Here is a 14715-nt window from a genome sequence, read left to right as displayed (position 1 = left end):
TCTATACAGATATTTAAATACAATACATATCCTCTACTATATTTCCCCCTTTGTTTTTACTTAAGTTAACAGTTATACAGATGTTTAAATACAATACATTTTCTCATGACTCACAGGTCATGCACAACACCCACATTCTCCCATGACTCACAGACCATGTATAACCCACATAGCTCCTTGCTCAAAGGCCATACTCTTTCACAGCTCCCTGACCCAAAGGCTATGTTCCGTCGCAGCTCTTGGCCGCCACAGCTCTCAGCTGTCTTATCTTCTGCTCGCAACCACCGCAGCTCTTGGCTGTTCCATCGCAGCTCTTGGCCACCACAGCTCTCAGCTGCCTTATGCTCTGCTAACTATCACATCAGGATCACCACTTGTTGTTCTTCTATTATTTCTAGAGTCCCATATTGTTATTAGATTACTAAAGTCCATACCTCTCTGGTGTATTCTCATGGCTGCAGATCTTCACAGCATGGACTCCTTCTTCTGCATGCTGTTCTCTCTCAGGCCAGGACTCCTCCAAAGCTCTCCCTGACTGGCTATCCCGCCCCCTTTTATCCCGGTCATCTTCATCGGTTACAGCTGCAGCCCAATTAAGGACATCGCAGCTGCAGTGCATTGAGGGCAACCGGGACCTCTGGGGCAAAGCTTCTATACAGATATTCAAATACAATACATATCCTCTACTATATTTCCCCCTTTGTTTTTACTTAAGTTAACAGTTATACAGATGTTTAAATACAATACATTTTCTCTACTATATTCTTTAGAACCCGTTTTATGCTTGTCTTTGCATCACCTTCAGCAGCAGGAGGAGTTGCTCTGTCTGGAGCCTCTAACAGAGCTGGTGTTACCTCCCTGCAGGTCAAAGAGATCGTGGCTCAGCACACCAAGGAGTGGTCTGAGATGATCAACACACACAGCGCCGAGGAGCAGGAAATCCGTGACTTGCACTTGAACCAGCAGTGCGAACTGCTGAAGAAACTGCTCATTAATGCTCACGAACAGCAAACCCAGCAGCTGAAATTCTCCCATGACAGGTGAGCAGGGCAGTGCTGCCAGATAATGAGCGCTTGGTTTAGGTCTGCTCTGTGTAATGCTTTAGTTTTTTGCATTGATAGCTCCAAAGGCACTGGGTGAATGCAGGGTAGAAGTGGAAGAAACAGCCATGCAAGGTTTAGGTAGTGTCCTGGTGTAAGACGTGTCTGCTGGGGAAGGCGGGAACCTCTTGGAATGGAAAATATGACCCCATTTACCGCCAAATTATTGTAACTCTGAAATCAGGGGGCTGTCAGGCAGAGCTGTGGGAAAAGCAGCAGCAGTTCTTTACTGTGTGTGACAGACAGACAGACAGACAAACAGACAGACAAACAGACAGACAGACAGAGCAGCAGCCCCAGAGCAGATCCCAGCCCCGGGTGCTCTCCCTGCGCTGCAGTTCCGGGCGCGGCCACCAGGGGCGCTGCTGGCTGCCGGCCGGGCGGGGGCGCTGACTCCGCTCCAGCAGGGGGCGCCGTGGCTCGGCCGCGTCTCCCTCACGCGGCGATGGCGGCCGGGCTGGGCGGCGGCGGCGCTGAGGGGAACCTCGGAGCGGGGCTGGGAGGGCAGGGCCAGCAGGCCCAGAGGGACACAGGAGATGCAGCAGAAACTCTGCAGCTCCAGCAGGAGCCGGGGTGTGGGGTTACAGGGCAGAGAAAGCCCCTGGAGCAGGGGCAGAGGAACGGCGCGGCCTGGCTTCCGAACACGGCCCGGAGAGGCTCCCTCAGAGAGGCTCCCAAGGGACGCGGGGTCCTGGATTTCTTCCTGAGATGGTGAGGGTCCCTTCCAGTGAGGTTGGGCGTCAATAAGGTCCCAGTGCAAGAGCTGCTCTTAGGAGCAGAGCCTTGCTCGCAGTAGGAGAATATCATAGCAGACAGAACCCCCCGGTGGTGGCGAATTCTCCCCACAGCAACCACATCGTCCCCCCTGCCAGAGGAGCTGAGCCCAGCCTCACCCCCAGCCAAAATCCCCCTCTGTCTCTGCCCTCCAGAAGAAAGCCCCTCAGCTAGGAGAGTACACCTGCATCCTTCCCCCACCTTGGCCATTTATTTTGTTTCTCTTAGGTACTTGGTCATTATCGTCTCTTAGCAACAAATGGGACAAAATTCCCTGAGAGAAAGAAAAAAGAAAAAGGAAAATTCTAACCTCCAACAGGTAGATGTAGGAATGGGCTTCTTAGCTGATTTAGATCATCTGAACCTCCTTAAAGGCAGCAGGGGTGATGAAGCATTTGTAGTTTGCATTGACTTTACCCAGGAACTTCAATTTGGAGGCTGAAAACCAAGAAGTATAAAATACAGAAATATCCTTTGGGGACTCGTGTTTATAGCACTGCTGGCTGTAAGAAACATCCATGAGAAGTGAGGTCAAAAAAGGCTGCAGGCTAAGCTACATTAGACTGATGTGTTATCTTCATACAATATTTTGCTATAATCACACAGAAGACGCTACATGACCCTAATGCTTTTGTAATTAACCATCCTGCCTATTTGAAATCAAATAAATGCACATTATAGTCACAGTGCTAAAAATCATGGTAAGTAGAGGAATCATTTTTTATTCTGTGTTCTCTTATCCAAAGCAGCCTATAAGCATATGGACATAAAACATGTGTGGACACAAAATATATATATTCATATGTAGATTTGTATGTAATTGTCTTCAGCACCTTTCACATAAAAATCGTGGAGGGGGGTGGGAAAGAAATGAAACAAATGACATTTGAAGAAGGAATTGGAATGATTTTTTAAATTCCTGAGTGAAAAAGCAGCGTGTCTCTGCGTCAGAGAGAACACATGCTGGGAGCTGCAAGCTTCTCATCCAGCAGAGAATTGTCCCAGCAAAAGGCTTGTACTGAGCTCATCTTTATGTTAATCTCTGTGTTAACCCATCTCTTCAGGCTGTCCTGCAAAACATACCCAGTCAAATAGCAAGTCCACAAACTGTTAAATTATTATACAAATTCATCATTCAAAAACTATTAGCCAGAGGAAGGTGCAGTCCTTGGTTCTGTACCTCTAAGTCATACTTGGTGGCATCAGCCCAGGAAATCATGTCACTTTCTTTTTTTTTTTTTTTTTGAGTCTTTTTTTTCATCCTCCTTGAAATTCATCAGAATGCTTGGAAGATGATTTACTGATATATGGCCTGTAAAAGTAATTTTTTGTTTCCTTTTCCATACATAATTCCATGTTCTCTTAACTTTGCTAGAAGCTGTCCTTTCAGCCTACCAGTATATATACACTAAGGCAAAATTTTAAATTTTAAAAAAGCTTTTTTCTTATCATTTTACTGTTTGGGTTTAGAATTTCTGTGTCTGTGTGTTGTTTAAGCATCCCTCTATCATTTCTTGTACATGATTCTTATATTCTTAGCAATGGGTTTTGCTTTCTTATTAGAAATCATTTGTGTTCAGTCCATGTATTGCTCTGTGTTTAAAGGCACTAAGAACCAGATCTGATCATTTACATCCATATAAATATCAAGAAGCCTCTTTGTTCAGCTGTCCCAGGAGCAACAGCCTTCAATATTCTTTCTGCTTTGTTCATTGCAATTTAGTGTGTTTCTGCTTATTTGGGAATTACGTGCAGACAGGGGACTTTGCTGTTACAAACAAATTTAAGACGGTGTCGGAATCTATGAATATTTCAGAAGAATTTGGACTGTGAAATATTGAAATGTGAATAATAATGCCCCAAAGAGGCATCACACTTGATAATTTGTAAACTTTTTATTGTAATGTATTGTGTGTAGGAGGACATGTCCTTATCTCTAGAGGCCAGGAGACAATCCGGGTCTGTCCACAGGAGCAGGGGGATCTGTGAGGGCAGCGTGGGAGCAGAGCAGGCTCTCAGCAGGCTGTGCTCACCACTTCCCTCTCTCTGAGCTGGCTGATCAGCTGGATATCACAGCAGAGGCCACAGGGCTGTAGCAGAGATCAATAATCTCCAATGATGCCTGCTGTAGGAAAGGTGCTTTCCCTCCATGGTAGCACAAAAAGCAATTTCTGTCTGTGCTTTGGGCTCATTTAAAAACAAAGCAGAAGGCAGCAGATAGTGCTCAAAACCTGAAGCTTGTTGAGCTGCAGGGGTGCTGAGCCCCCTGCCTCCCCAGACTGAGTTCCCTTGGCTGATCTGGAGGTGGGGATCCTGCAGCAGGTCAGAAACTGGGGACATGAGGCTGTTATTCACAAGCATTATGTACTCCAGATAAAATAACCTGAGAAGAGAGAGAGAGAAATTGTGTGGTGGGTTTTTTTAATAGAAGAAGAGATTTCTATTTATTCAAACAATACTGGTGTCAGAAAATGACATGTTAATGCACTTTGATGTCATCTAAATATATATATAAATTCCAAGGATAGACTTTCATGCTGGAAGTTAAGTATCCCTTCAAAAGACATGTTTGTATAAATTTCAGAGGTGCAGTCACTATGACTCAGTAGGGAATCAGCAGCTAAATCGTGCAGTGCCACATTTTTCAGAATCCTTTTTTCTTTTTCTTTTCTTTACCATCCTGGCTTATCCACTTCTTCCAGTTCCAGGAATCACCACTGCCTATGGGAGGAGAGTGTTTTTGCTGGAGACAGCGTGATGTGTTGGCCCTGTCAGCCACCTCCATGGCCAGTGCCTCATTTCTAAATCATCAGTGATGCACAGTAGTCCTCTAATCCTCTTAACTTCTTCCACTCTAAACTTGTATCTGATGCAAACAGGCTAAGTCAGTTTGAACACCTACACTGACTTTTTTCATATCCTTCAGCACAGTAATCAAAATAAATTATTTCAGCACTCCCCTTAAGACAGTGTGTTTGAAAATCACTTCCATTTCAGCGAGGAAAAGAAAAGGTTTCATTTGAAGAAAGGATTGTTGGAGTGAAATATGTTTTCAACACATCATTTTTTTTAGAACCCAGACTAATTTTTGCTGTGATACCACTGCTTGTAAATCTGTATCCAGGAAATGTTCAAGCTCATGAACTCTTGGAGAGAAAAGGAAAACAAAAGACACCACGGCTCTTTAATAAAAATTTTTAAAAAGCTCTCTCTTTTCACAGGAAAGGCTAAAAGGTTCACTGAGCCAGTAGGAGAAACCAAACACAAGCCTGCCCGTGGCCTAAACCCCTCTTTTCAGGCCCACAGGCCCAAAGGAGAAGTTTTAAAAGGAAGAGTGTCAGCTCATACCACAACTAGCAAACATTATTACTGTTGATACTGCTGTTACCTTCTGAATGCAGGATTCATACTTTTTTTAGGCAGTTGTAAAAGACAAATTGCATTTTTGATAGTAGCTTGTACTAGGACAACTCATATAATAGGGAGAAAAGAGAGTATTTTATACCCTTTTTCAATATTCAAAGTGTGAAAATGCTTTGAACTCATCTTTCCAACTATATTCTCTGGAATAAATGGAGATTTCTGGTTGCCTGCTCAAACCGTGTAAGGAAGGGAATTTTAGTGTTGTTTGTTCCTTCCTGTTCCTTAATACTTCAAGGGAAAAGTAGCCCCAGTGCAGAGGAACCCAACCTCACAACGTTGCACCTCAGGCATTAATGACTGTGTTTGCTTTTGCCCAGGGAAAGCAAGGAGATGCGTGCCAACCAGGCTAAAATATCCATGGAGAACAGCAAAGCCATCAGCCAAGACAAATCCATCAAAAACAAAGCTGAGAGGGAGAGGTGAGGATCCCTTCCTGACAAGGGAAGAATGCTGCCGGAGGCTGACAGGGGAAGCCGTGGATTCATTCCATTAAAACCATGCTTTATGGAGGGAAACAAAGGTCTAAAGATTGTGCTGGATAACTTTTTAGATGACCCTTTTAGGAAAAAATGTGACTTTCTCATATTTATCCATTATTAACTCTGATGCCCTGATCATCTTTGACTGACTAGAGTAGGTCCAATCACACTATTAAATTTTAATTATTGTACTTCAAGAGCATTGTATTTTTTTTGCTTTTTCAGTGAGATGGGGGCCTGACTGAGAAGGGAGTAAAAGCAGAATCTACACAATGATGTCCTATAAGCCTTTGGGGTTTCCCCTTCACTTTGGCCCTGCCATCTGGCTCGTTCTTTCCTTTTTTACATCCCCTCCCTGGCACTGGGCTATTTTGGTCCCACAGCCTGAGCCAAGTCCCTTGAGTGCTGCACAGCCCCAGCTCATGAGCAGGAGGAGCTGTCAGAGCCCTCGGTAACCATTTGCTTTGTTGTGTCAGACCTCACTAATGCCTCCCAGGTAAATCTGCTCCCAGATCTGAAAGCAGTTCTGGTTTGTGGGCTGAATAACTGTTTGAACTATTTTTGTTCTCTGTCGTGGCAGAAATCTTGGGCAGAGACACTTGAGTTATTTTATGTAACTATTAATATTATATTTATATTTTACATAAATCGCAGCTTTAAGAAGCTTGCAGTATTGATAAGTGTAACTTCACTTATGATCATTGGATGATTTTATTCTATTACCACTCTTAAGGCACACTTTTCTTTTTTTTACCAAAACTGACAGCAGCATGCAGCAAGGGATGCACAAATTAATTAAACAATTTGTTTTGAAGTTTTGACCACCACTCTTGAGTAAGGAAAAAGCAAACTTCATTCACAGCAGTCAAGCCTTCAGTCATACTGCCAATACACTTGGAAATCTCTAAGTGTAAAGTTCTGTAGCCAGAGGAGTGTATAATTTGCCATTAGTCCCACCTGGTACAGATAATCAGAAAACAAAATACACCTGAAGAGTTTGTGATTTTCTCTGTTGCAGTTTTGGGTTTCTTTTTTTCCCAATGAGTCTTCATGGAGAACGTTTTCATTTTTTCAGGCGAGTCAGAGAACTGAACAGCAGCAACACAAAAAAGTTCCTGGAAGAGAGAAAAAGGGTAACTATAACCTTGAAAGTCACTGGGCACTGCTTCTGGACATTCTTTTTCATTCCTCTGTTGAGAGAATGAAAAAGATTCTCAAGATTCTGTGTTGAGAATCCAGCTCTTGTAGATTTTTGTCTTTGCTTTGTTGCACATGCTTGTAGAATAAAAGATCTGACATCTATACAAGGCAAAGCTATTTTAAATGAACAGAATTACTGCTCATTCCTGTGTGTTTGCCAAGTCTATGTATTATGTGCAATATGTATAATCTGTATCTATTAATTATATCTATTAATTAATAATATAATAATATTAAGTTTTTATTAAGTTTGGGTGATATACTAGGCCTTCTGTGATGCTTTATGCCACCTGAATGGGGCAAGACAGCATGCACGTGTGTATCTTTCAAGCAGATTTTTATTTTACTTGTTAATAATGTGTTATATTCTCCCCCTCCCCATTATTTTCTCTCAATCACAGCTGGCAATGAAGCAGTCAAAGGAAATGGATCAGCTGAAAAAAGTTCAACTTGAGCACTTAGAAGTCTTGGAGAAGCAGAATGAGCAGGTATCTTGTTTTAAAGGCTTAGGAGAAAAGCAAGCTAGAGAAAACAGTAACCAGAGTCAGGCTGAGTAGAATCCTTCTGAATGTAAGTCCTTACCAAAACGGGGACTTTTTCCTGGTCACTGCCTACTTTGGGAGTCAGAATGAAGAGGTGACTTAAATGATGATGCAGCACCAGGTTTGTTTCAGGTGAGCCCGTGGGAGCTGAACTGCTCAGCCAGAGTGCCCTTTCAGCTGTTCAGCCACACTGATACTCCTTAGCCAGATATGACAGTCATTAAGGACCCAGCATATCCATTTTAATTACTCCCCAAAAGTAACTCAAGCAAGTCAGTTTACTTCATTTTGGAATTTACATTCCTAGTACTGATTGAAAAATTAGAGGAGGAACGTGCCCAGAGAGTTTCTGAACTCTGAGACAGTGAGTTTGGACTGAATTCTAGAGATGTACAGTAGCATGGGGAGTTTTATCTGTACTAGTACACCCTTTCCTAATTAAAATACCTTATTATTTTCTGCTAGTTTATAAGCTCTTTTTTTTTTTTTAATTGAAAAACTACTTGGCAAGGAAAGGGAAATTCTAATCTTACTTCTGGTGGAAGCAACGCTACATTCTGAGCAGTTCCCTTGCTGAAAGGTTGAGCCAGAAGAGCTGGAATAATTGTGTGGACTTGCAGTACTGCACTTAAAAATGTAAACTGCAAGGGGAATATACCCAGCAGTTCAGTGAGGTGAGAGAGAAGGGGAGCATTTAATACCCACTACTGTTAAGGGCTATGTACTCACTTCTTTGTTTGGTAAATATTCAGAACTTGAACTCTCTGGAAGACAAATTAAAGCCATCTTGCCTCTAGAGAGATAGGGAAGGGAATAGAACGGGCAAATCAGGTATTTCCAGTGTCAGGAGAGAGCCCCAAAGCTGCAGCCTGGTAACTTGCAGGGGGTGGCAGCACTCTGAGATCTCAGGTGGCTGCCAGCACCGAGCCCCAGCCAGCACGGCTCTGCTGATCACTGCACCTCCTCCTGGGTGACAGCCACGAGTGCCACCCTGATCCTTCTCAGGGCTGCTGTAGATGCCATCTCCAACATCCGGCACGAATGGAGCTGGCAGTCAGTCTGCTCCTGAGCAGCATCTAAAGGCTGGGAGGCAGAAGCTGGGGGAGGCAGGACCTGGGGGAGGAATTTGGACCATGGCAGATCTGTAGTGTCACTGTAAAAGCTGCCAGAAAAATGATGGGCTTGATCCAGAGCTATGGTGTTATCAGTTCTTTCTTTCCACTGCTCCAGAGAGCTTTGGATCAATTTTTTAAGATACATAAGGAGAGGAGAGAATTATTCTGATTGTAGTTTTGGCCATAATGTGATAACCATGTTCTGTGTGAGGAAGCTGGGATAAGTGAGTCACTGAAGGGTCACCTCTTGGAGCAGTTAGAGACAGCCTCACCTGGGCTTACAGCTCTGCAGCTGAAGGGTGGCAGCAGCCTATGTGAGCTTTCTCATTTGCCATCTAAGTCAGGTAAATCATCAGTTATTAAATGGAATAAGCTCCTCTGTGTGCTGGTTATCACTCCTGTGTGGGCTTGTGGGGGCCTTCACCACAGGGGTTGTCCTTAACAGCTTTTTAACTCACTCTAATTTGATCCATACATGCTGTTTGAACTATTTCCTTGTAGCCCCAAAAGTGCTCCAGTGCACCCCGCAGCTGGCTCTGGTATCACTGCTAGAGACACTGATGTATGGAAGTTAGTTGGATCCAGGGGGTGTTTGTTTAATGTGGATTTTGAAACATTTTTTTCTCCTGATTGAACAAGGCAAGAAAATTTTCATACAAATATACAATGGAAAAAGTAGAATTATGGGTGGAAACAGCCTTCAGTACAAACTGTTGTAAATTTAAATTTGTTTTGTTTTATGTATGTTTTTCTTGCATTAATTTTTCAATATCACTTCAGTTTTCATTCATTTAATTTGCTTCTTGTTGTATTACTCGATTTTGACATTTTTATTTTTGTACAAACAGCTTTTGAAATCCTGTCATGCAGTGTCTCAAACACAAGGTAGGATGGACGTATAATAAGCAAACTATTATTTCAGTGTGCTTTCCTTCTAAATTAAATCATTATCATTGGAGCCCTCCTTGTAAATGCAACCGTTGGGAAGTGCCATTGACACAGTGAGCACAGTGCTAATCTTGTTTGCACACAGATATTTAAGCCTGACACAATATTAGCAGTATTTGTGCTTTAGCATCTGAAATGCAGATGGATATGAACAGTGATGCGCAGAGGAAATATTTAGAGATTAACTTGTACATTAGCTGCTGTTACTGGAAGATCTGCTTAGAGTTCTAAATTGTGTCTGTGAGAGCGTCTATTGATCTAAGGAAAGTATTTTAGTGTTAACACACATATGATTAACTGCTAATGCTGATAGTCAGACAAAGGGTATCCACATATCTCAGTATGGTAATAAAATAAGTAATTCCACTCTAAGAATAGCCAAATATAGAATAGATGGCTGGAAATAGCTTCCTAGTGTCTGTGGAAGAGCACTTTAAAATTCACTTCAAATTCCAACGTGTTACAAGCTCTGGCAGTTACACTTTACGATGTGGCTGTGCTGCTGTGGCTTCCTAAATAATCATTACTCCAAGAAATCCTTATTAACCCCTGTGTTTCCAAGGGAAGGAGCTGCTCTGGGCTGGAACATCCCCTTGTGCAGCATTGCCTGATCTGAATTACTCCCTTGAACTGATAACATCTTGCACTACTGACAGCACTCACTGTAACAACATTTATTTATGGACACATAATAATGAAAAAACTCTCATTAGGCTAGGGGAAAAATATATATATTTTTTTTACTGTATGTGTTTCCTAGCTGGTGTGAGGTCTCAGTAGAGAGCACCCTGAAAGCAGAGTCCCTTGGCTGCCCCTGACTCCATTGATCCACTGTAGGTTCCAGAGGCTTGTCCTGTTGGTGGGATAGTGTGTTCCCATTAGAATGCACTCTCTGACCCAGCCTCAGAACGGCACAAACGAGATCCTGCTCCTCTGCTAGATGCTAATGTGGTCTTTGAAGCCAGGTTCTCTAAAAGAATTCCATAGACAGTACACTGGGACACAGAATATTTATAGGACACTGTGTGCCTGTAGTCAAGTCACAAGCCTGAAACGTGAAATGTGTGAGTCACTGAGAAAAAAACACTGGGTTTTGTTCTGTTTGGATGTTTCATTTCACACACAGGCAAAATCCAGCCAACATTTCAGAAGAGGTTGTCCATATTGATTTATTTATTATGTTTCCATATTTTCATGTTAAAATTATTTCTACATTACTTTCAAGCTTTTTAAGTCATTTAAATGGAGAATGTCAATTAATTTTTAATCATATTTATGATGGTTGTTTTGCTGTTATCATAATTACTTTTTTCCCCAAGAAGATGATAAGGATGATTAAGCAAGTGCAGGGCTAGATTTTTCAAGAAGGCAGGTATGTCACATCTGCATAAATCCACATTTACCTTGAAAAGGAATAGAGGTGCACCCTCATTACTTTAGACCTACATCTGCCCATTTTCACCTATGCAAATGTGTGTTTGCACATCCAGAGTAGGTGACTCCTTAAGTAGCAGCTTGTATAGCCAAGTTCCCTGTCTAACTTTTACAACTTCTGGGGCAATATAGTTTAAATAAATCAAGTCCCCTAACCATTTTTCCCTGCATGATGGATAATAGAGCAATTACACCCAAGAAAATAGTGCTTGGCTTGTCTCTTCCTAAAACTTGTCCTAATGCACCTGAATTTGATTGTATAGATGGGTTAGGGACCTCAGGGTCCTTGGGGTATGGATTTAAATAACTTCTCAGATTGAGAACCCCCAGGGAAAATGGAGATGCTGACTCTCAGTTCCTTTAAACTGCAGAGTTTCAAACCAAAACACGATGAGAGGGGGAGAGAGTGTGGCTCTGTGTGCATCTAAGAGAGAGAGAGAAGAAGGGAGTTTAAAAAGTGCCCTCTGAGAGGGGATTCCCAGGCCAGTCACCATTTACACACAGAGCTTTAACTCTGCCTGCAGAGCCCGAGGTCTGGCATGTATTCATTGCTGGATTTTGCATTATGCATTTGGATAGTGTTTCAGGTGGATTCAGGGTGTGTAATCCCATGGAGCACACAGCAGTGCTCTAATCCTGAGGTGAAAAACACCCCCTCTGTAATCATAAGGATCTCCAGGTCAGACTAAAATGATTTTTTAAAAATGTACTAGTTTTTTTAAATACACTATTTTTAAAAAATACTACTTTAAAAATCTTGCCTACTGCAAGAGAGATGTTACACTGATGGGTTTTTGTCATTCCTTGTCTTTATGAAAGAAACAAGTCCAGATCATGGATGAATTTCTGGTGTTAACACATTACAGTACTCTCACAACAGCAGTAAGAATACATTCCCAGACATTTCCCATCTGGAAAAAAAATTGGCATCTGCCTAACTTCTTCCCCAAAACTGGGGTTCTGCATTTTATCAAACACTTCTTTAGAAAGTCAACCCATGACTCCCAGAATAGAATAAAAAAAAATCCTAAGAATTTGTAGATATACAGATTACATCCAATTATGAAAACAGAGTGACATGGGGTGGGGGGATGAGGGGTGTAACAATAATGTTGTTATATATCTCTTCAGTGTGCTTTGCCTGTGTTTCACTCAGACACTCACGTGAAACGTGCTTCATTGGGAGCAGAGGGTCTAATGCAACACTTCATGCGGTTATTTTGGATTGCAGGCAAAGGAGATGCAGCAGATGGTGAAGCTGGAAGCAGAGATGGATCGCAGGCCAGCAACAGTGGTTTAAAGCCTCAACAAGCAAATTGAAGTTGGAGAGCACAGCGTCCTTAAAATGAGAGCGAAATTCAGAATAACATTGCTGAGGTTGAAGAGTGGGCTTTTGGTTTGGTTTGGTTTTGGCAGGGGTTTGTTTTGGGGTTTTTGTTCTTAATATATCGAGGGTAGCTACGGACCACCAAGTCTTAAGGTTTGCATGGTTTCTTTTTTAACACTGGGCACTGAATTTCCTGTGTTGGATTTCCATAAGAATTTCCTTTGTTCAGAAAAACCCCGACCCGAAGATGAAGAGAGCTTTTTAAACCCCATCCTGTTTCCCTTTCTGTATCTCACCAGGCACCTTGCCTGCGTCAGAATCCCAGGATCAGAGCCTCAAAACACAAGAGATACTGTTAACATCATCTCAGATGGCTGCAAAGCTGTAGCTCGAGTGGTGGAATTTCCCATTTGTGTTCTCATGTGTGCTGTGCAGAAGCCCCGTGCTGCCAGACCCTGCCAGGCCATGCCTTGTCAGATGCTCCACACCTGATGTTCCCTGAGCCCACTGAACGGGACCTTATGCCAAGTAATAATTAGGATAGTAAGGAGTTGAGTTTGATTTTAAATTATATTTAAATGGGTTTTTTTTCAGGCAGCAGACAGTTGAAAGGTAACTGTGTATATTCAAAAGTACAGTGTGTACAAAGTCATCAGCCAAATTCATCAGCTGCAGCAGTTACTTGACAAGGTATTTCTGCAGCCTAACGATGTCATTCACAAGTGCCATATCAACTCTAGCAATTCTGAGGGGAGCCAATATCCTGTAGAAGTCACTGCAGTGGATAACCTGAGGGAAATACAGTGTATTCGTGCCAAAACTGGTCAGTGCTCTGAGGAATTACGTATTAGGCACTTTAAGAAAAGTTTACATCCTACATCGCTTGTATAGAAATTGCATTTTGATCCTGTTGTTGCAGATCCCAGATACTACAGTTCATTGTAACTTAAAAGATTGTTTAAATGGCTTTTGGCAAAAAAGTTTGTAACTGTGAAAATGTAAAAAGTATTTATACACTTGGGAAACACAACATTGTAGAAAATCACATACATGTTGCTACGTGATAAAATTAGTAAACAGAAATGCTAAGAGTATGTTTGCATGTGATACAAATGCTACTAAGGCTGTCATGCCTACTATATGACCACAGTCATGCTACTAGCTGGTAAATACTGAGTAAATGTATGGCACAGAATTTTGTTTGATTAATTACAAAGACTTTTAGCATTACAAGGTCTCTATATATATGTGTGTATATTAATTACGTGGGCATTCTTGATACTTGTAGTAAAAGAGAAGTACATAACTAATTTAATTTTACACAGAAGTATTTATGCAGATTTTCAGAATTTCATATCAGGAATAACCTTTTTATGTCCATTAGATATAAAAACAATTTGCTAAAGTGTTAATTTGCATGTTTCCAGAGCTTGCTGTAGTTATATTGCAAAACAATGCATGTAAGCATTCGGCTTGGAATTTGTCCATGCTGCCAATTCAAAGATGACTGCATGGAAAACTGGTAGTTTAGAACAAATCAGATTTCTGATTTCAATGTACTAAGCACCAATTACTTTGTTGTATATGCTTGTACAAACAAATTCTACATATTCCTATAAACAAAATAAATGAAGAGAGATAATTATGTTATTGTCAGTCCTGAGATGAAACTTTCAACTTCTCTAATAAAAACCTTAAAAATGCAAATCCTTTAGTTTTGACTGCAGTGAATTGCAGGGTGGTGGTATTAATTGCAGATTTTTAGCAAGTTGTATTCCCTGTAAAAATGTGCATAGTGTAAATATATTTCTATCACAGCTTATTTAGTCAAAGGAGTCTTTTTTTTTTGTTTGTTTTTTTTAATTTCATCTAAGTGATAGAAGCATTGTGCAGCACTAGAGAACTGCCCCAGTGGAGTGCAGCAGCATAACCTGGAAATGCAGCAACCCGAGTGCAGTGTAGCAGCAACTGAGACAGAGGTCAGTGAATCTTTAGGTGTTTAAAGCAGGGTTGGAGCAGACTTGGGATGAGTATTCAGAATTCCCATTCTGATGCCACAGCCTGTGAAGGTAGCTCCTGGTCCTTTGTAATGTTTTAAAAGACAAGTTGTGTACTGAGAGCCGCTCTCTAAGCCTGGCTTAAGTGCTGGCTGGAGCTCGAAGCAGAAGTGTTTTCAGAGCATACTGGACAGGATTTTTATGATGATTTTTCTTTTAATTAAAAATGTCCTCTTAAAACACAGCTGGTGGAGACAGTGCCGTGAGCTGGAATTGTATGTACACTGTTGCCTACTGCAGTGGTTTTTAGCCTGTAAGGAGGAGCAAATGACAGACCAGGTATGGAAGGAACTGGATGGTGAAGCATCTTAAGCTC

The 14715-nt window shown here is 41.8% G+C and overlaps 1 protein-coding gene across 4 annotated transcripts in view; it reads left to right on the top strand.

Annotated features, from left to right (window-relative positions):
- The window catches only part of PLCB4 (phospholipase C beta 4), a 179187-nt gene extending 165138 nt beyond the window's left edge, over window positions 1-14049 (top strand). For 3 of the 4 annotated variants that reach the window (XM_066546012.1, XM_066546011.1, XM_066546014.1), the window contains 6 exons: window positions 865-1040; window positions 5615-5716; window positions 6852-6909; window positions 7378-7464; window positions 9482-9518; window positions 12247-14049. In XM_066546012.1, the coding sequence (XP_066402109.1) occupies window positions 865-1040; window positions 5615-5716; window positions 6852-6909; window positions 7378-7464; window positions 9482-9518; window positions 12247-12335 (549 nt within the window). In that variant the 3' untranslated portion in view covers window positions 12336-14049. The remainder of the gene's footprint in view (window positions 1-864; window positions 1041-5614; window positions 5717-6851; window positions 6910-7377; window positions 7465-9481; window positions 9519-12246) is intronic. The other variant, XM_066546013.1, reaches the window with a different exon arrangement.
- Window positions 14050-14715: the final 666 nt, after the last annotated feature.

The sequence above is a fragment of the Molothrus aeneus genome, chromosome 3 (assembly GCF_037042795.1).
Source record: "Molothrus aeneus isolate 106 chromosome 3, BPBGC_Maene_1.0, whole genome shotgun sequence".
Classification (NCBI taxonomy): domain Eukaryota; kingdom Metazoa; phylum Chordata; class Aves; order Passeriformes; family Icteridae; genus Molothrus; species Molothrus aeneus.
Note: the sequence above shows the minus strand (reverse complement) of the source record. Positions and strands in the feature narration are given on the sequence as shown.